Genomic DNA, 20571 nt, shown 5'->3' with positions numbered 1-20571 from the left:
TTGTTAGCATGCTAATTAGCAGCATACTGGCTGTTATTGTTAGGGTTAGTACCTTATTCTACATGATCACTATTGATAACTGGGCCTTTAACTAAGAGTTTGCCCTCAATATACCCTCCTAATTACAGACTAAAAAGCAGCTAGTATGCTACTAATTAGCATGCTAATAAGCCACTATTAATGGTGAATATCGTGACCTTAATTTAAGCGTTACTCAATAAATGTCCTTAATTTTATTAACAATTATAGTAACATGAGGGCTACTTAAGTTTGACACCACAAAATAATTTGTAAGGAGATGAAAGATCGAATATAGAATAGAATAGAATAGAATATACTGCTTTTGCAAAAGTTTTAGCTGTTATCATTATTATTATTAATTTAAAATTTATTATCGTTCTTACGTTATTTTGTCAGCAATTCAGCATAATGTGTAGGCTAATTCTATTCACTGTTGAGCCATACATTAATGTCAATATATTTATAGTCTATCAACCTTTTGAATGCAGGACTTTACATGTACTGTAACGTTCATCTCAACACTTTGTATAATTACTACTTTGGATGTTTTTCTCACTAATTATATCACTTTTCTGTTCACTAATTTTTTTTATAAATTCATATTTTCTCACCAAAAATAATATATCTTTAGCATCAACAGGGTATCTGCAGGTTTCAGCAAGTCAAATTTAAGACTTTTTAAGACCTTTTTAATGCCACCTTGACCGAAAACACTATAAATGTAGGCGATGGTTGGGGGATCCCGCTGTATTACACCCCAAGCATAGCATGTGTGTCACTCAATGAGACTCATTCAAGTTTACTTTTTGTCTGTTTATTGAACATGAAGTGATACTCAGTGCTCTCTGGTTCAACAGCTGTATGTACAAGTGCAGTTTAACTGCATGTTTCCGACCAAGTATACAAAAAAATATACAAAAATACAAAATATACAAAGAAATATAGTACATTTAGTCAAACAGTAGTGTGCAACTTGAAACATCTAACAAAAAAAACTACTGGACCTACTGAACACACACACGCATGTCATGATGAGCCTCAGTTCTGTGGCCTTAATCTTCAGTTCTGCCTCTATTTTTTTCAGCTCACTCAATTTATCTTTGTACCTCTTCCTGAGGACGTTTGACTTTGTGATGAGCTGAGCCATCAAGGTGCTGGACTTGCCCTCAGCTTGCTCAGCAAACATGTCTGCATCCTTCTCCAGAGAGCCACATACCTCCAGGAGAGTTTGCTTTTTCTTTTGAAGCTCAGCGATGTGGTCTTCTGCAGCTTTCCTCTTCTGCCCTTGTGCAGCGCTTTGGCTCTTCCTCTTCTCCAGGTCAAGGTGTTCTCTGTATTTTGACCTTGCTGATCCCACCGAGGTCAGCAGCTCCTTGGTGAGAGGGACATTGGCAACCCCCCCCCCCCCACAAACTGCAACATAGTCACAGACCAGTCTCTGGGCAATGACAGTGTGCTCCTGAAGGTTAACAGTCTCCTTGTTAATGGAGAAGCCTCTCTCGACCGTTGCCTGCCCATGGGATAAGAGTAGAAGATTCTGACAGAAACCCCAAAGTTCAGGGTAGGGTTGGCTGAGGAAGCCATGCAGAAACACATCAAGCCTGGTTTCTATGGGCCGGAAGGACAGGAAGTGCTCGCTTTTAGCCTCGACAGACAGGAAGTTCCCAAACTGTTGGATAATCACATCACCTGTAACAAAACAGATGAAAGGAAATATGTGAAATATTATTTAGATGATTAATCATGATATTATCAGACAGGCTTATGTCCAATTGTTCCATGGCTGATGATCAGGAACAACATTATAACTATTCTATTAACTACTCAAACCAGCAGAGACACATCTGGAAAACTGCTTGTCTTGCAGAAACTTCTGCACTAGACTTCTCATTCTTCCCTGGCACCAGTCTGGGTCGGAGTACATGACTGTGAGGTCCAGGCATGCCACCTGTCTCACAATGGGGTACTTCAGGGGGCTCTTGTCCTGGACTTTCTGTAGGATATTTGACATACCCTTCACGTAGTCCTTCCTAAACTCTAGGAAGTTCTTTCTCCTACGCTGTTCTTTCTCTGGAGGTCCTGACAGATGGGTAATGTGTTGTAAATACAGCTGAATGGCCTAACACAGCATTCTCTCCTGCCTGGATATGGAGCATCATTTGATAGAAAGTAAGTAATACATCTAAATGACCTCCAGGGCTGCCTCTGCACCCAAGCCTATGTCAGCTTCCTTCAGGTTGATCTTGTGGTCAGAGACATCCAGCCTGACCAGCTGCAGTGGAGTGATGTTGTGGAGATGCTCCCTCTTGACAAAACGCCTTAGCATACTCTGAAAGGGTAAAAGGAAAATGCATGATGATTGTAAAGCAAGTACCTTGATAACCACATTAACCATGAAATACATTTCTATATAGTTATTTAAAATAATCTCTTATCATCACCATAAGCAGGTATCAATAATGATGAGTGACCTTTACTTCGCCAAAACATAATCTTTCAGTAATTTTAAGTATTGATTAGGGACGAGTTTGATGAATCAAGCTACCAAACAGCGTCTCCCATTTCTGCATGCTCACACACACACACACACACACACACACACACACACACACAGTATGCACACACACGCTCAACTTGTTTTGCTTTTCTCTTAATTTGATTACCTTGAACAACTCCACCAAGTCTTTGCAAAGGAATGGCATGACTGGTGCGTCAGTCTGATACTTTGTCAGAAAGGGAGTGAAGGTCCTCGAGATAGCCATGAAGAACTGTAGCTTAGGCAAGATGAGTGGATCTCGCTGGGCTGCTTCTATACATGAGGCTGTTCCTCACTGCATCCACATACTTCACCAGTGATGGCCATACCTTTAATATTTCATCATGTATGTGTGCATTACTTTATCTTGCATGTCTATTTTATCATATATTGTGCAGCACCTTGTAATTATGTTTTGATAAGTGCTATATAAATAAAGTTTCATTTCTTTCAACTGGCAGGTTCTAAATCCACCGATGGCCACAGAACGTTTAATGGGAAGACCGAGGATTTGGTGAAGGCACTGAAGTCATCCCTCCTCGCCGTGTATTGTGGAAAAGGAAGTGCATCGCCCTCAACACCTTGGTCAGTGGCGGTTCTAGACCACTTTTACTGAGGGGGCCAAACGGGGGCCAGTTGTTTTGTCAGAGGGGAACATTAAACCCAGGTGAAAAATACACAAAGATGATCGCTTTAAAAATATATTAAGCCAAATAATAGCACGCATCATTAAATACCATGATTTATATTTGATTCAGTAACAGAATTTAATACTAGATGAGTCCGGTTGTTCAGTCACTGGGTTATGTGTTATTAGGGGGGCTCTTCCTTTTGGAGGGGGGGCCACAGGGGGGTCCAAGCTCAGTGTTACAGGAGCACTGGCCCCTGTTGGCCCCTGCCTAGAACCGCCCATGGGTGGGAGAGAGGGGAATGATGAGTTAACCGTCATCTCTGATGGGGAATGACATTCACCCATCCATGCACAACACTGATAGCCCTGCCATATCAGACTGTGCAACCAGCGCGTCCTTACAAAATAACAAACAAAAACAAAGAGACACTCAAACACGTCACAACAATAAACTTCAACTATTGCGCAAACGACGAACTTCCGCTTCCGGCGGTTCACTCAGAAATGATCTCGGCTGGATTACTGTAAATCGTTCCGTGTGTTCCTTCTCGGTTACTTGAGAACAAATTAAATTTAAAAAAAATTAACAAACGTTTAAGAATGTTAATAAAAAAGCGAACATTCGTGTTGCCTTTAGCTGTCGTCTTCTGCAGTGCTTTTAAAAAAATAATATTATTATACCAAAAAATAAACGATGCAACATAATACTCGAAAAATGTGCTAACAAGCATCATGCATGTGTGGCACATTGACAAAAAAAAAAGATACAAAAGCACTTTCTAAATATTAATCTAACCACTGAGTCCAGACGGTCAAACTGAAGAGGGACGCTGTTGCTATGACAACACAAACAAGAAACAAGAAACAACACCGATATCCCTGGAGCTGAATCACAGACCAAAGGAGTTTTCTGGTTGTATTTTGTTCAAAAAGATGATTCCACCAGCCGAATCTCTCCTCAAATACGACAATCCAGTTTTGATCAGCAAAAGCACTGACAGAAAATCCCCAAAGGTGAGTTCAGTAACGCCAGCCGAGTTTATCCGACGTTTAGTGGTCAAAGTTAGTTAAATAAATAGTTTTGACCGTACAGATATTCCTGCTATAATGGCTGCTGCTGTTTCTATGTTTTTTACCAACATCTTTCAATCCCCGAAGCTTTTTAAAGTTATTAAATGATGATGAATATACTGTATCATGTATTTCAGGCAAAGAAAGTTGATTCATTGTGTAACATGAAATACTTTTCACAACAGGGCCGCCCTTTAAAAGTGAGTCCACAGCAGGTGGGGGAACAGTCTACCCCTGTTCCAACACCTCCAAAATCAAAGCCCACCTCTACTGACACCAACAAGCAGGAAGATGAGGAGATCCTAAACGCCATCCTTCCACCCAGGTACAGTTGCATCCATCTACAGTGTGTCATTCATTAAGTTCAATCCACTCAGTTTATCTAAACTTCTGTTATTGCAGGGAATGGACTGAAGGAACCCAGCTGTGGGTGCAGCAAGTGTCCAGTGCACCTTGTACAAGAACAGATGTTATTCACCTAGAGGAGCTGCTGGACACAAAGCTGCAACAAAGGCAGGCCAGACAGACAGGAATCTGCCCTGTCCGCAGGGAGCTCTACTCTCAGTGCTTTGGTGAGGAGGAGGCTCTGATATTTGTGATCACTGAGGCTATTGTGTTGACAAGGATTGAGGATCAAAGAACAAGAATTTGAGCCAGTTTTTTTGTGTACACGTGGCTTAAATTTCATTGCCTTACAGCTTTCTTCTGAAGCGTTCTGTATACCACTGAAAGCACACTTTTCTCCTCAAATATGTTCCTGTTGCATTTACTCATTTTCTATTTCTTTAAGATGAGCTCATCAGACAGGTGACCATCAACTGTGCTGAGAGGGGCCTGCTGCTCTTGCGGGTCAGAGATGAGATTCAAATGTCTATTGCTGCCTACCAGACTCTGTATGAAAGCAGTGTGGCCTTCGGTATGAGGAAAGCCCTTCAGTCAGAGCAGGGAAAGGTGGACATGGAGAAAAAAGTAAGGACATTCACTTTTTTGTTGTGTTTAGCAACAATAGATAGCATACAAATGTGTATACAGTATTTGCCACAGAAGCTGAAGGAATAACTATTGAATGCTATTTGGTTTAGTATCCAGCAGAGGGCAGCATTCCTCTAAAATAATGTTTGGTCTTAACATCACTGATCCTGCATTTTAATAAACTTTAAACACCTAGATTACTGATCTTGACGATGAGAAACTGGAGCTGAAGAAGCAACTGAACGAACTCAAGTCTCAATGTGATGCCATTGAAAAACGAGAAATTGAAAGGCGACAGATTGAAGAAAAGAAGCACGTGGAAGAGATCCAGTTCCTCAAGAGAACCAACCTGCAGCTCAAGGTGACGTTTCAAGGCTTCACACCACAGAAATATATCTTCCCCCTGCACTTGTTCCTGTAGTGGATGTGGTTATGATGTTAATATTCTTATTTTGTTTTCCTCTTTAGACCCAACTGGAATTGATCCTCACACCAAAGAAGTAACACCACCATCAATAACAGAGTGGCCATTTGACTGCACACAATGTGACATTTGTCTTGTTTCTAAATATCTATCAATGTAAATTCCACACAGTGTAATCAGAAAGAGTTTCATTTATTCCAACAGCATGACATGACAAGTACAGCTCAAGTACTGTACACATCTCTTGAACATCAAGAGAGCATCACACGTGTTTATGATGAATGCAAAGTCATTCAAACACCGCTCTTGGTTGAAGGGGAGAAAAAGCTGAGAAGGCAGTTTTTGTTCTGAGAGGGACACGCGGTCAGGAGAAGGCATCAAGTGGCTACTTGATAAAACTCTTTATACACACCTGTTATAAGTCCACCGTCTTTCAACTCCTTGATTCCATTAATAAGTCATTTTTTTGGGCTAATTTAAATAAAAGAATCATTACATGTTCCCTTTAAAGACTTCTCTCTAGTGCTTCGATCTTTTAGCCTTGTGGCCCTCTGTGGATGAAGCCGGGGCCTTTCTGTTCTTGTTGTTTTTCACGTTGTGCATTTCATAATAACCAACTTTCTTTGCTTTCTTTCGGTCCATCGCTCTTCTCTGTGAAGACAGATATAGCAGAACCAAAAAAATTATTCCGTTAAAAAATTTAATCAGAGCGTTTCATTTAAAAAACAAAAAAACCTATTACATCGGTTAGATGAATAGACATTAATCTTGTCCAGGCAGAGCGATCTGTTTGACATCAGAGAGAGCAAACACTGCATACCTGTTTGGATGTCAGTTTGCGCGCCTGGGTGGACTCCTCGTCATCCCCGGCTCTCCCCTTCTTCTGGTTTGCAGCTGAAGTCAAACAGAAGATTAACAGATCTGAGTGCCTGGGTGATTTTAAAGTCAACTTGACCTGGTTGTGTAACTCCAGGTTAAACTCTGGGAAATGCACCATCATACCAGAGAGTTGGCATGCGTGGGTTTTTGTTAACGTAGTTCTGAGAAATGGTGCAATATTTTTTGTGAATAAATGATTTGACATTCAGCACCATACAAGGTCTTGAGCACATCCCTGGACTGAACATTAATGTACATTATGTGTAAATAGTATTAAACATCTGTAATCATTTTAAATCAAATTCATGCTCTCTTTTTAAATCCTGTCAAGTGTCCACCTGTTGAAATGTTCCAATTTCCCTTGTGTGACTAACGAAAGATGTCTCTTAGTTATAATTATCTTACCTTCTCCAGTTGCCACATGGAGAATCCACATTTGAATGCGTTATGTAGGGTGTGGAGGCCACAGCTACCCACAACAACCAGCTGGACACCACCATACTGCTCAGCGTGCTCTTGCTGTAGAAGCTCAAAGAACTTTCAATTTACATTGGGTCCATCCATGGAGATAGACACCATGTTCCTCAGATTCAGCTTCTCCACACACTCCTGAGAAAGACATGAATATGATTATAATGACATGATTGCCAGTGGTTCAGTGTAATTTAACATTCTGTCTGCACACATCAGTTAACATTAACTCTCTCCCTCTTCCTCATCCATCCATCCCTCTTCAGTGTTGGTGTTGCACCAAATGCTGCTCTCAGGTCAGTGCTAGAAGCAGCGGGGACCGTTGTCTGTGGCGCTGGCCCCGGGGCAGAGACGCAAAACTGTGATATGGCTGGGGTCTGTTGGCTCCTGGTTTTGTGCTTTTCGCACTGCATGTGACTCTCGACAGCCTTAACCCCCATGGTGCCGAGCTTGAAGGTCCTTTTGCACAGAATGCATCTGGCCTCGTCTGGGTTGGCAACAGACGTGAGCCAACTTAGAAAACGGACGTCGTCCAGCCAACTCTCAATAAATTTGCACTTACCCATAGTCGCAGACTAGCTAGCAAGCATTCAGATAACCATTCATATCAGCAGCTAGTAAGAAAGTAGCCTCTCTACATCTCCTTCTCGAAAAGTCCCGCGAGAAAAATAAAAAAATATATAACATTAAATAGTCCTGCCCCGACAAATTGAAGACCTTTGAGTAATGTATTTAAGACCAGCATATAACATTTTAAATGAATTTAAGACATTTTAAGGCTTTTTAAGGATGCGCGGACACCCTGATCAATAACTTGTACGTTTTTCTGCCATTTATTAAGTTAGTTTGAGACAGTATTTCCAGTATGAAGAATTTAAGAGTTCAATCCCACTAACACAGCTGGTCGGGGTCAAGTTAACCCGACTGTGTTGTTCATTTTCACTCTTAAACCGGATCGATCTGGTTTCTTTTCTCACAGAAGATCAGACAGCTCAGTCTGGACATGATGTAATGTAAGGTTTATATTAATAATTGACCTTTTATGCAATAATTTGATGATGTTAAACTAATTAAACAGTTAAAATATATACGTTTTGAGTGGTTTTCTGCTCGTTAGCTGTCTTGGTAGCCCTCTAGTTAGCATACATTTTTGAATAGTTGGAACTGAACAGACATGCTTTGCTTACTTGGCTGCTTACTGGCCCGAGGTAAAAGTCAGTTCACTTAAAATGGTCTCTTATTGAGCTGAACGTAGACTATTTTTAGTTTTTACAATCTGCATCAAAACAACAGCACTTCCCTGAATATGATCGACAGAGAAAAAAGGGCAACAAGGTAGAAGGAAATAGCAACAAAACATGCAAGCTAAGTAGAAAATGCTTGATAGAAAAGTTACTCTAAAGGATTTTGTGAGTGAATTTTGTCCGTAAATGTGTAACAAAGAACATATCGAGGATATGAGAGGATTTATAGACTTTATTTCATTGTCTGGTGAGTCTGCGGTACATTTTTGCCATGTCATGCTAACATAGCTCAAATGGTAATTCAAGTGAATAAGATTAGCTGTTGTCGAAGAGGTCTGTGTTTTTAAATGTGATAACTTCATAAAAGTTAACTAGTTCATAAAAAAAGCTAAACTCCATAGCTAAAAACACAACTTTTTATTAAAATGAAAAATGGTGCTCATGGTACTGCGTCGTATACTTCATACCAGTTTTGTTTTTTAAACGCGAAGCAGCTGGCAATGTTGATATGATATGAAAAAAAAAAAGTACCCCCCGCCCTTCTCCCTTTCTCTCTTCCATAAACACCCGACGGCGCCCACCATCGCCCATTAGACGGCTCTCACCCCCCCGTTCCTCCGCGGGTGCGTCATGTTTTGTCTCCTCAGCTTGATAAGGATGACATGCAGAACATTCAGAGGTCAAACTGATGTGTTTTGGGTCCAGGCTGTAAGGATATCAGCAGTCATGACTCTCTCCAGGATAAGCCGTGGCCCTGCACATCAGTAGGTTCCAAAATCTCTGTGATGACAGATAATAGAAGAATAAAGGGGACTCTGCCAAGAAACAAAAGGCAGTTACGTGATTTTGCAAACTTGTCAACCATTCCTTTTGAGCCACAACCCAAAAACGTTAGCAGATGAAGCTTCTAGGACCCTAAAGCTGGCTCTACTAAACATTAGATCACTGGCAGGGAAATCATTTGGAATCAATGATTTTATTATTGAGCACAAGCTTGACTTTTATGTTTTTAACTGAAACTTGGTTAGATCAAAACAACAGTGCAGCTGTTCTTATCGAGTCAACCCCTCCCAACTTCAGTTTTGTAAGCGAGGCCAGAGTGCATAAGAGAGGAGGAGGAGTTGCAGTTTTGTTTAATGAGTCTTTCCAATGTAAGCAATTATCTTTTGGAAATGTTGCTTCTTTTGAATAAGCGACCCTTCAGTCCACCCCCAGAGCCATGTTCCTAAATATTTACAGGCCACCTAAAAACTGTGCAAACTTTTTCGATAATTTCACTGAACTGCTGTCTGTGATCTGTATTGACTTTGACTGTGTTATTATTGTTGGTGACATCCATGTTGATAACCCCCAGGACAGAGGGACTAAAGAACTGTTTCACACTCTTGATAGCTTTGGGCTGACTCATGACAGAGCCCACACACAACAGAGGGCACACTCTGGACTTAATCATCTCCAAGGGCTTGGACATCTCCAAGGTTGTTGTGTCAGATGTTGCCCTCTCTGATCACTCCTGTGTTTTATTTGAGAGTACTACATCAGTGTACAAAAGTATTCAAACAAAAGTGATCACAAAACGGTGTATCACTGAAAACACTAGTGAAATATTTAACCAGGTTTTCTCTTCCACAGCTGCCCTGTCCTGGGGCTCAGTCAGTGAGTTGGTAGATAACTTCAATTCTAAAATCACAAAAGTTATTGATTCCATTGCTCCCACTAAGGTGAAGGTTGTCTCTGGTAAGAAACGGAAAAAGAGATTGTCAAAAAGCTGAACGCAGGTGGCGTAAAACTAATCTCCAGATTAATTATGATATTTACAAAGAGAGACTTCACACTTATAATTCACAACTGAGGAATGCAAGGCAATCTTTCTTCTCTGACATCATCACCAGAAACAATAATAATGCTCGTGTCCTGTTTGCTACTGTCGCCAGGCTAACAAACCCTCCTGTGTCAATAGCATCTGAATTTCATTCTACCAGAGCCTGTAACACATTTTCCACCTTCTTTACTGAAAAAATCCAGAAAATTAGACAAACTGTCAGTAACTCATCATCAGGATCAGGACATGTGCTGTGTCCATTTAAAACCAACTTAAGCACCATGACACAGTTTAATCAAATCAACCTTAAAAACCTGGAGGACATTATACAACAATTGAATATTCTGATATCATCTTGATATTCTGCAAACAGGTTTTTTTTTAAAAAGTCATGGCTCCAGATCTGTTACAAATTCTAAACCTGTCTCTTCTCTCAGGTGTCTTCCCACAGGCCCTGAAAACAGCAGTCATCAAGCCACTATTAAAAAAGAACAATCTAGACAAGTCAATAATGAACAATTACAGGCCGATATCAAATCTTCCTTTTTTAGGTAAAATAATTGAAAAAGCTGTTTTTCAACAGTTAAATAACTTCTTGACATTGAGCGACTGTTTCAATGTCTTCCAGTCAGGTTTTAGACAAAATCACACTCTTATATTATACCCACTGATTTGTCAAAATGAGGGACTGTTTGTGTCTAACCAGCGATAGATACATAAATAACTGGCTAAGACTGTACAACCGAGAAGGAGCCTGTACTATGAAGTAAGTAATATCTTTGTAATATAACAATGAGTAAGGTCTTTTACCTGCTTTTTGTAAAGTGTCTCGAGATAACACTTGTTATGAGTTGACGCGATACAAATAAAAATTGATTGATTGATTGACTGAAGTAAGTGAGTCGATCCACTTCTTACTCAGGATGTTTCTAGTGACTAACTTTTCTGTATTAAACAGCTGGCCACTTTTTCAGTGGACAACCAGCTACCCCAATGCTCGTGACTATAAACATTTGTTTCGCACCACAAAATATTGAAAATGATGGCGTTGTTTCCACCTCTCTAGATGGATCACATCACTGGAGTCATGTAGTTGTACTGATATGGAAGTAAGCGTACATTTTGATTTAAATAACGTATACATCAGCTCCTTACTGCTATGTTTGATCATTTTGGGGCTGCAGCTAAGATACAATGTTTAAAACTCTCATACACACCACATAAATGTGTGATAAGCATGTCCCTATAAATAACAGAGTATAAACCGAATTAATAAAGTATTTCAAAATGAAATCAAAAATCAAAACAAATACATCTGATCAACAAATTCATTTAAGTAATTACAGCCAGATCTATTATGCAGTAAAAATGGAAAGTATTACAAGCCTTCATTTGCATAATCGCACTGTCAATTTGTTGCTACAGCTGTGTTTATTTTAACCTTATGTGCTTAACTCAACATTTTTTGATATCATAGTTTGCCTTGCTTTAGTCAAATATGAAAATCTGTTAATGGCAGATATTTCATTTTTCTGATTTTTCAGAAGCTGCAAACACTGCCCCCCTTTTGTAAACGCATGCATAGAAACTTTGGGTTGATACATCAAGTGACATCTCAGTGCCATCTTCTTTGTTATGGTCAGTGAGGCCAGATAAAAATAATGACAATGCACCTCTCAACCTAGGCCTTGGAAGAGGACGCATGGCAAGTGTGCAGAGGTGCAGTGACAAGTCGCCCGGACTGAATTGCTTCACATCTCTTCATCCAGTTCTACAGATAAGTGCAAAGTCATCACAACACTTGAGTTAAAAGGAAAATTCACACAAACTGGGTTGATAAACATTTTTATTTTTTCTGTGTTGTAACTTCCTTTTTTGGGGGGTTGGTGTTATCAACTTCAGTTTAAGGAGCAAGGTAAGGCTGAGTTCTGAAACTTTTGCTGTGTCACATCTTGAAGTTCTTTCACATCAGAGACCGATGAACTGAAAAGCATCTGAATGAAAAGAGAAAAATATATCAAAAATAAACTTTTATCTTCACATTTAAGCTAAAATCTTATCAAATGTATTGGCCTATTTCATTTTACAACTAAAGCAGAAGATACAGTAGATTTAAAAAGACAGTCTCCCTCAGCATCACAATAAATCTCGAACAAAAAACTTAATTTAATTCAAAGCCAAGGTCTGCTTCTTCAGATGGGACTGCATCAATTCTAACCTTTCCGTATTCTTGATTTCCTTATGTTTGTACCTTTAAAAATCCATGTTGTGCTCCTTCAGCCATTCAAGCAACTCCTCCTGTGACATATGAGACTGAAACCACAACAGACTGTTGAGATTGATGGAGAACTTCACATAGAGGCTGACATCACTTTGATCTCACATTAAATTAGTTTACCATCTGCATTGAAGATGTTAAGAACTGGCATTTTTTTCGTGCAGAGTTCACACAAAGTTGAAAGGAAACATGAAAAACAAAGAAGTGTAGATCACCTTATTTTGCATCAGCTCTTCAATGTCCTCCTTGGTTAATCCCAAACTACAACGATGACACAGTAGCATTTTAAACTTACAAAAAAGGAGATGAACTCTTCCATAACACTGATGGACTGTCGTAATCTTTCATACCTGCTCAGACATTCCTCCAGATGGTGCTCCATTGATTCCTCATAGTCCTTGTCCTCACTCTGCAATCACATGAATAGAGTGGTAATAAGTCCCAAACTTCTGTCTGGATAGTTAGAGAGAAGTAATTGATAAAACAGTGATGCTGAGAATGATAAATTACCACTGTGTGCTCCAGTTGTTTGAAATCTATGTCAGGCAACTGTAGACTACAGCAGAAGATAGAGAGGCATTTTAAACAGTTCAACAGAAAAACATGAACATCATCGAAGCATAATTTAATCTTTTGCCAAATATGCTTTAAAGGAGTTAAACTTACTACTCTTCCAATTTATTAGAAAAAAATCCAAACATTTCGGACCCTCTGAACCTTTGCCAAGTGTTTGCGTTGAACACCCTGCGACAAAGATTCAGAGGGATCAAAACGTTGTGATTGTTTTCTAATAAATTGGTAATGCTGAGGAAGAGAAGTGTGCAGGATTTTTCTTTTCAATATGATCTCTACCATGTACATATTTTCCAAAATTAGATTTTCATACCCTTCTCCGGATCCCAAATTATGTTTCTTCAACCACAGCAGCATCTGATACCGGGATATCGGGGGCTGAAACCACAATAACAAACAAATCAGACCCATAAACATCAAAATATAAGAACTGAAAACATTTTGATTTAAAGTGACATTTTCTTGAAGTGGAACTTAAATCTTCTTTGATATATGATTTTTGAATACACAATCAATTTAAACTTTTTTTTTTTTTGATTTACAGATAAAGTGCAGAATCTTGATCACAGATTACAATTCAGAAACACAGGCTGACTTTAAACATTGAAATATCAAAAAGCTATTTGCTTTTAACTTTTAGATTTAGATCAAACAATTTGTTTTACTTGAATATCATTTGGATACAAATGTTAATTATTTGGATTCAAAATGAAATTGAGACTTGAAAACTGAAAAACATTGAAGTTCTTGGATAAAATGTAAAACAATTGGTTGGTTACCTTGAATTGCCCTGTATGTTTGATACCCAGCTCCACCTCAGGTAATCCCAAACTAAAACAAGGTTTTTTTTTGAGAAAAAAATTCACACAATCACTCTTTCCATCACACTGCAACTTAAACCATACACCATTTGTCATTGCATTGCAACCGTCTTAGGGGCTCTACTTCCAATTTTAGATAACTCTGTATAAATTCAGACCTACAATTTGTCTACTTCCCTAAAATTATTTCAGATGTTACATACCCATCGTCAGGCTTTCCATGCCCTGTCTGTTTTATACCAACGTTGACCTCAGGTAATTGGAAACTGCAGCAAAGGAGAAAAAAATTCACACGTTCACTCTTTCCATCACACTGCAACTCGAACACCATTTGTCATTGCATTGCAACCGTCTTGCGGGTTCTACTTCCATTTCCTGAAGGTAAGTCTGTATAAATTCAGACCTACAATTTGTCCACTTCCCTTTCAGATGTTACATACCCATCGTCAGGCTTTCCATGCCCTGTCTGTTTTATACCGACATCGACCTCAGGTAATTGCAAACTGCAACAAAAGAGAACAAAAATTCACACAATCACTCTTTCCATCACACTGCAATTTAAACCAAACACCATTTGTCATTGCATTGCAACCGTCTTAGGGGCTCTACTTCCAATTTTAGATAACTCTGTATAAATTCAGACCTACAATTTGTCCACTTCCCTTTCAGATGTTACATACCCATCGTCAGGCTTTCCATGCCCTGTCTGTTTTATACCAACGTTGACCTCAGGTAATTGGAAACTGCAGCAAAGGAGAAAAAAATTCACACGTTCACTCTTTCCATCACATTGCAACTCGAACACCATTTGTCATTGCATTGCAACCGTCTTGCGGGTTCTACTTCCATTTCCTGAAGGTAAGTCTGTATAAATTCAGACCTACAATTTGTCCACTTCCCTTTCAGATGTTACATACCCATCGTCAGGCTTTCCATGCCCTGTCTGTTTTATACCGACATCGACCTCAGGTAATTGCAAACTGCAACAAAAGAGAAAAAAATTCACACAATCACTCTTTCCATCACACTGCAATTTAAACCAAACACCATTTGTCATTGCATTGCAACCGTCTTAGGGGCTCTACTTCCAATTTTAGATAACTCTGTATAAATTCAGACCTACAATTTGTCCACTTCCCTTTCAGATGTTACATACCCATCGTCAGGCTTTCCATGCCCTGTTTGTTTTATACCAACGTTGACCTCAGGTAATTGCAAACTGCAACAAAAGAGAACAAAAGTTCACACAATCACTCTTTCCATCACATTGCAACTCAAACGATACACCATTTCTCATTGCATTGCAAACATCTTAGGGGTTCTACTTCCATTTCCTTAAGGTAAGTCTGTATTAATTCGGACCTACAATTTGTCCACTTCCCTAAAATTATTTCAGATGTTACATACCCATCGTCAGGCTTTCCATGCCCTGTCTGTTTTATACCAACGTTGACCTCAGGTAATTGGAAACTGCAGCAAAGGAGAAAAAAATTCACACGTTCACTCTTTCCATCACACTGCAACTCGAACACCATTTGTCATTGCATTGCAACCGTCTTGCGGGTTCTACTTCCATTTCCTGAAGGTAAGTCTGTATTAATTCAGACCTACAATTTGTCCACTTCCCTTTCAGATGTTACATACCCATCGTCGGGCTTTCCATGCCCTGTCTGTTTTATACCAACGTTGACCTCAGGTAATTGCAAACTGCAACAAAAGAGAAAAAAATTCACACAATCACTCTTTCCATCACACTGCAACTCGAACCATACACCATTTCTCATTGCATTGCAACCGTCTTAGGGGCTCTACTTCCAATTTTAGATAACTCTGTATAAATTCAGACCTACAATTTGTCCACTTCCCTTTCAGATGTTACATACCCATCGTCAGGCTTTCCATGCCCTGTCTGTTTTATACCAACGTTGACCTCAGGTAATTGCAAACTACAACAAAAGACAACAAAAGTTCACACAATCACTCTTTCCATCACATTGCAACTCAAACGATACACCATTTCTCATTGCATTGCAAACATCTTAGGGGTTCTACTTCCATTTCCTTAAGGTAAGTCTGTATTAATTCGGACCTACAATTTGTCCACTTCCCTAAAATTATTTCAGATGTTACATACCCATCGTCAGGCTTTCCATGCCCTGTCTGTTTTATACCGACGTTGACCTCAGGTAATTGGAAACTGCAGCAAAGGAGAAAAAAATTCACACAATCACTCTTTCCATCACATTGCAACTCAAACGATACACCATTTGTCATTGCATTGCAAAAAAAAGAAAAAAAAAAAAAAAAATTAGAAAAACAGTCTTGCGGGTTCTACTTCCATTTCCTGAAGGTAAGTCTGTATTAATTCGGACCAAAAAATGTTCCACTTCCCTTGAATAATTTCAAATGTTTCCTACCCATCTTCAGGCTTCTTCTTATAGTCCTTCAGCCAAGCTTCAAACTCAACCTCAGACATTTGAGTCTGAAACCAAATTAACAAACAATTTAGACGGTTGAAGATCTACATCTAAAATCTTAATCCATTTTGTTCGGGTGAGAGCAGTTAAGTCATTCCATATTTAAAAACTTTTCATTACCTTAACATTCTCCAGTTCTTTTAAGTCTACATCGGGCAATTGCAAACTATGATGGAATACAGAAACATTGTCATGAGTTAAATAGCACGGAATCATTCTGTCCATAAAACTTTAACAAAACCACATTGCGTTTGATAATGCCAACCTCAATCCAGACACTTCCCCTAAGAAAAGTTTCTTACCTTCCCAAAGTTCCCAATTTCTGATGTCTCATCCATAGCCACAACTGGTACTGGGATATCGGAGGCTGAAACCACATTAACAAACCAATCAGAGTGATGAACATCTGTATCTCAGAATTGTAAAGAAAAGTAGATTACCGTGATGTTATCTGTGTATTTTATGTCCACGTCGACATCAGGTATATTCAAACTACAGCAGAAGAAACGAGAACAAGAGAGAAAATCAAATTAAGATAACCAAACAGCATGATAGTTCTAATTGCAAACTCCTGTGGATCCTAATCCCAAGATTGTCCACCAGGCATGCCTGTATCACTTCTACCCTACAATCTGGCCACAGCTCCATAAAAATGTTTCCTACCCATCTTCAGACTTCTTCTTATGATCCTTCAGCCAAGCTTCAAACTCAACCTCGGACATTGGAGGCTGAAACCACATTAACAAACAATTCAGACTGCTGATGATCTACATCATAATTTGTAAACCATTTTGCTTTCAGTTTAAAACTGTTGAAGTCATGACATAAAACTGTGGATTACCTTTAATTTCTCCAGTTCTTTTAAATCTACATCGGGCAATTGCAAACTATGATGGAATACAGAAACATTGTCATGAGTTAAACAGCACGCAATCATTCTGTTCATAAAACTTTAACAAAACCACATTGCGTTTGATAATGCCAACCTCAATCCAGACACTTCCCCTAAGAAAAGTTTCTTACCTTCCCAAAGTTCCCAATTTCTGATGTCTCATCCATAGCCACAACTGGTACTGGGATATTGGAGGCTGAAACCACATTAACAAACCAATCAGAGTGATGAACATCTGTATCTCAGAATTGTAAAGAAAAGTTGATTACCGTGATGTTATCTGTGTATTTTATGTCCACGTCGACATCAGGTATATTCAAACTACAGCAGAAGAAACAAGAACAAGAGAGAAAATCAAATTAAGATAACCAAACAGCATGATAGTTCTAGTTGCAAACTCCTGTGGGTCCTAATCCCAAGATTCTCCACCAGGCATGCCTGTATCACTTCTACCCTACAATCTGGCCACAGCTCTATAAAAATGTTTCCTACCCATCTTCAGACTTCTTCTTATGATCCTTCAGCCAAGCTTCAAACTCAACCTCGGACACTGGAGGCTGAAATCACATTAACAAACAATTCAGACTGCTGATGATCTACATCATAATTTGTAAACCATTTTGCTTTCAGTTTAAAACTGTTGAAGTCATGACATATATCAAACTGTGGATTACCTTTAATTTCTCCAGTTCTTTTAAGTCTACATCGGGCAATTGCAAACTATGATGGAATACAGAAACATTGTCATGAGTTAAACAGCACGCAATCATTCTGTCCATAAAACTTTAACAAAACCACATTGCGTTTGATAATGCCAACCTCAATCCAGACACTTCCCCTAAGAAAAGTTTCTTACCTTCCCAAAGTTCCCAATTTCTGATGTCTCATCCATAGCCACAACTGGTACTGGGATATTGGAGGCTGAAACCACATTAACAAACCAATCAGAGTGATGAACATCTGTATCTCAGAATTGTAAAGAAAAGTAGATTACCGTGATGTTATCTGTGTATTTTATGTCCACGTCGACATCAGGTATATTCAAACTACAGCAGAAGAAACGAGAACAAGAGAGAAAATCAAATTAAGATAATTAAACAGCATGATAGTTCTAGTTGCAAACTCCTGTGGGTCCGAATCCCAAGATTCTCCACCAGGCATGCCTGTATCACTTCTACCCTACAATCTGGCCACAGCTCTATAAAAATGTTTCCTACCCATCTTCAGACTTCTTCTTATGATCCTTCAGCCAAGCTTCAAACTCAACCTCGGACATTGGAGGCTGAAACTACATTAACAAACAATTCAGACTGCTGATGATCTACATCATAATTTGTAAACCATTTTGCTTTCAGTTCAAAACTGTTGAAGTCATGACATAAAACTGTGGATTACCTTTAATTTCTCCAGTTCTTTTAAGTCTACATCGGGCAATTGCAAACTATGATGGAATACAGAAACATTGTCATGAGTTAAACAGCACGCAATCATTCTGTTCATAAAACTTTAACAAAACCACATTGCGTTTGATAATGCCAACCTCAATCCAGACACTTCCCCTAAGAAAAGTTTCTTACCTTCCCAAAGTTCCCAATTTCTGATGTCTCATCCATAGCCACAACTGGTACTGGGATATTGGAGGCTGAAACCACATTAACAAACCAATCAGAGTGATGAACATCTGTATCTCAGAATTGTAAAGAAAAGTTGATTACCGTGATGTTATCTGTGTATTTTATGTCCACGTCGACATCAGGTATATTCAAACTACAGCAGGAAGAAACAAGAACAAGAGAGAAAATCAAATTAAGATAACCAAACAGCATGATAGTTCTAGTTGCAAACTCCTGTGGGTCCTAATCCCAAGATTGTCCACCAGGCATGCCTGTATCACTTCTACCCTACAATCTGGCCACAGCTCTATAAAAATGTTTCCTACCCATCTTCAGACTTCTTCTTATGATCCTTCAGCCAAGCTTCAAACTCAACCTCGGACATTGGAGGCTGAAACCACATTAACAAACAATTCAGACTGCTGATGATCTACATCATCATCGGTTTAAAACTGTTGAAGTCATGACATATATCAAACTGTGGATTACCTTTAATTTCTCCAGTTCTTTTAAGTCTACATCGGGCAATTGCAAACTATGATGGAATACAGAAACATTGTCATGAGTTAAACAGCACGCAATCATTCTGTTCATAAAACTTTAACAAAACCACATTGCGTTTGATAATGCCAACCTCAATCCAGACACTTCCCCTAAGAAAAGTTTCTTACCTTCCCAAAGTTCCCAATTTCTGATGTCTCATCCATAGCCACAACTGGTACTGGGATATTGGAGGCTGAAACCACATTAACAAACCAATCAGAGTGATGAACATCTGTATCTCAGAATTGTAAAGAAAAGTAGATTACCGTGATGTTATCTGTGTATTTTATGTCCACGTCGACATCAGGTATATTCAAACTACAGCAGAAGAAACGAGAACAAGAGAGAAAATCAAATTAAGATAACCAAACAGCATGATAGTTCTCATTGCAAACTCCTGTGGGTCCTAATCCCAAGATTCTCCACCAGGCATGCCTGTATCACTTCTACCCTACAATCTGGCCACAGCTCTATAAAAATGTTTCCTACCCATCTTCAGACTTCTTCTTATGATCCTTCAGCCAAGCTTCAAACTCAACCTCGGACATTGGAGGCTGAAACCACATTAACAAACAATTCAGACTGCTGATGATCTACATCATAATTTGTAAACCATTTTGCTTTCAGTTTAAAACTGTTGAAGTCATGACATATATCAAACTGTGGATTACCTTTAATTTCTCCAGTTCTTTTAAGTCTACATCGGGCAATTGCAAACTATGATGGAATACAGAAACATTGTCATGAGTTAAACAGCACGCAATCATTCTGTCCATAAAACTTTAACAAAACTACATTGCGTTTGATAATGCCAACCTCAATCCAGACACTTCCCCTAAGAAAAGTTTCTTACCTTCCCAAAGTTCCCAATTTCTGATGTCTCATCCATAGCCACAACTGGTACTGGGATATTGGAGGCTGAAACCACATTAACAAACCAATCAGAGTGATGAACATCTGTATCTCAGAATTGTAAAGAAAAGTAGATTACCGTGATGTTATCTGTGTATTTTATGTCCACGTCGACATCAGGTATATTCAAACTACAGCAGGAAGAAACAAGAACAAGAGAGAAAATCAAATTAAGATAACCAAACAGCATGATAGTTCTAGTTGCAAACTCCTGTGGATCCTAATCCCAAGATTGTCCACCAGGCATGCCTGTATCACTTCTACCCTACAATCTGGCCACAGCTCTATAAAAATGTTTCCTACCCATCTTCAGACTTCTTCTTATGATCCTTCAGCCAAGCTTCAAACTCAACCTCGGATTAACAAACAATTCAGACTGCTGATGATCTAC

The 20571-nt window shown here is 39.1% G+C and overlaps 1 protein-coding gene across 1 annotated transcript; it reads left to right on the top strand.

The window, feature by feature from the left end:
- Positions 1 to 3743: 3743 nt before the first annotated feature.
- On the top strand, positions 3744 to 8092 carry LOC110000044 (axonemal dynein light intermediate polypeptide 1-like). Its single transcript, XM_020655220.3, has 6 exons — positions 3744 to 4202; positions 4445 to 4584; positions 4662 to 4831; positions 5050 to 5228; positions 5428 to 5592; positions 5700 to 8092. The coding sequence occupies exons 1-6, from the start codon at positions 4122 to 4124 to the stop codon at positions 5733 to 5735; spliced, it is 771 nt and encodes a 256-aa protein (XP_020510876.2). The 5' UTR covers positions 3744 to 4121; the 3' UTR covers positions 5736 to 8092.
- The last annotated feature ends 12479 nt before the right edge of the window (positions 8093 to 20571 follow it).

This window comes from Labrus bergylta, chromosome 5, assembly GCF_963930695.1.
Source record: "Labrus bergylta chromosome 5, fLabBer1.1, whole genome shotgun sequence".
Classification (NCBI taxonomy): domain Eukaryota; kingdom Metazoa; phylum Chordata; class Actinopteri; order Labriformes; family Labridae; genus Labrus; species Labrus bergylta.
This window is presented reverse-complemented; position numbering and strand designations above follow the sequence as displayed.

Excerpts from the sequence above, each read along its gene's own strand:
- LOC110000044 (XM_020655220.3), top strand. The coding sequence starts at position 4,122 with ATGATTCCACCAGCCGAATCTCTCCTCAAATACGACAATCCAGTTTTG. Across the intron at positions 5,229-5,427 it reads AGGTGGACATGGAGAAAAAA|ATTACTGATCTTGACGATGA; the intron begins GTAAGGACATTC and ends TTAAACACCTAG. Across the intron at positions 5,593-5,699 it reads GAACCAACCTGCAGCTCAAG|ACCCAACTGGAATTGATCCT; the intron begins GTGACGTTTCAA and ends TTTCCTCTTTAG.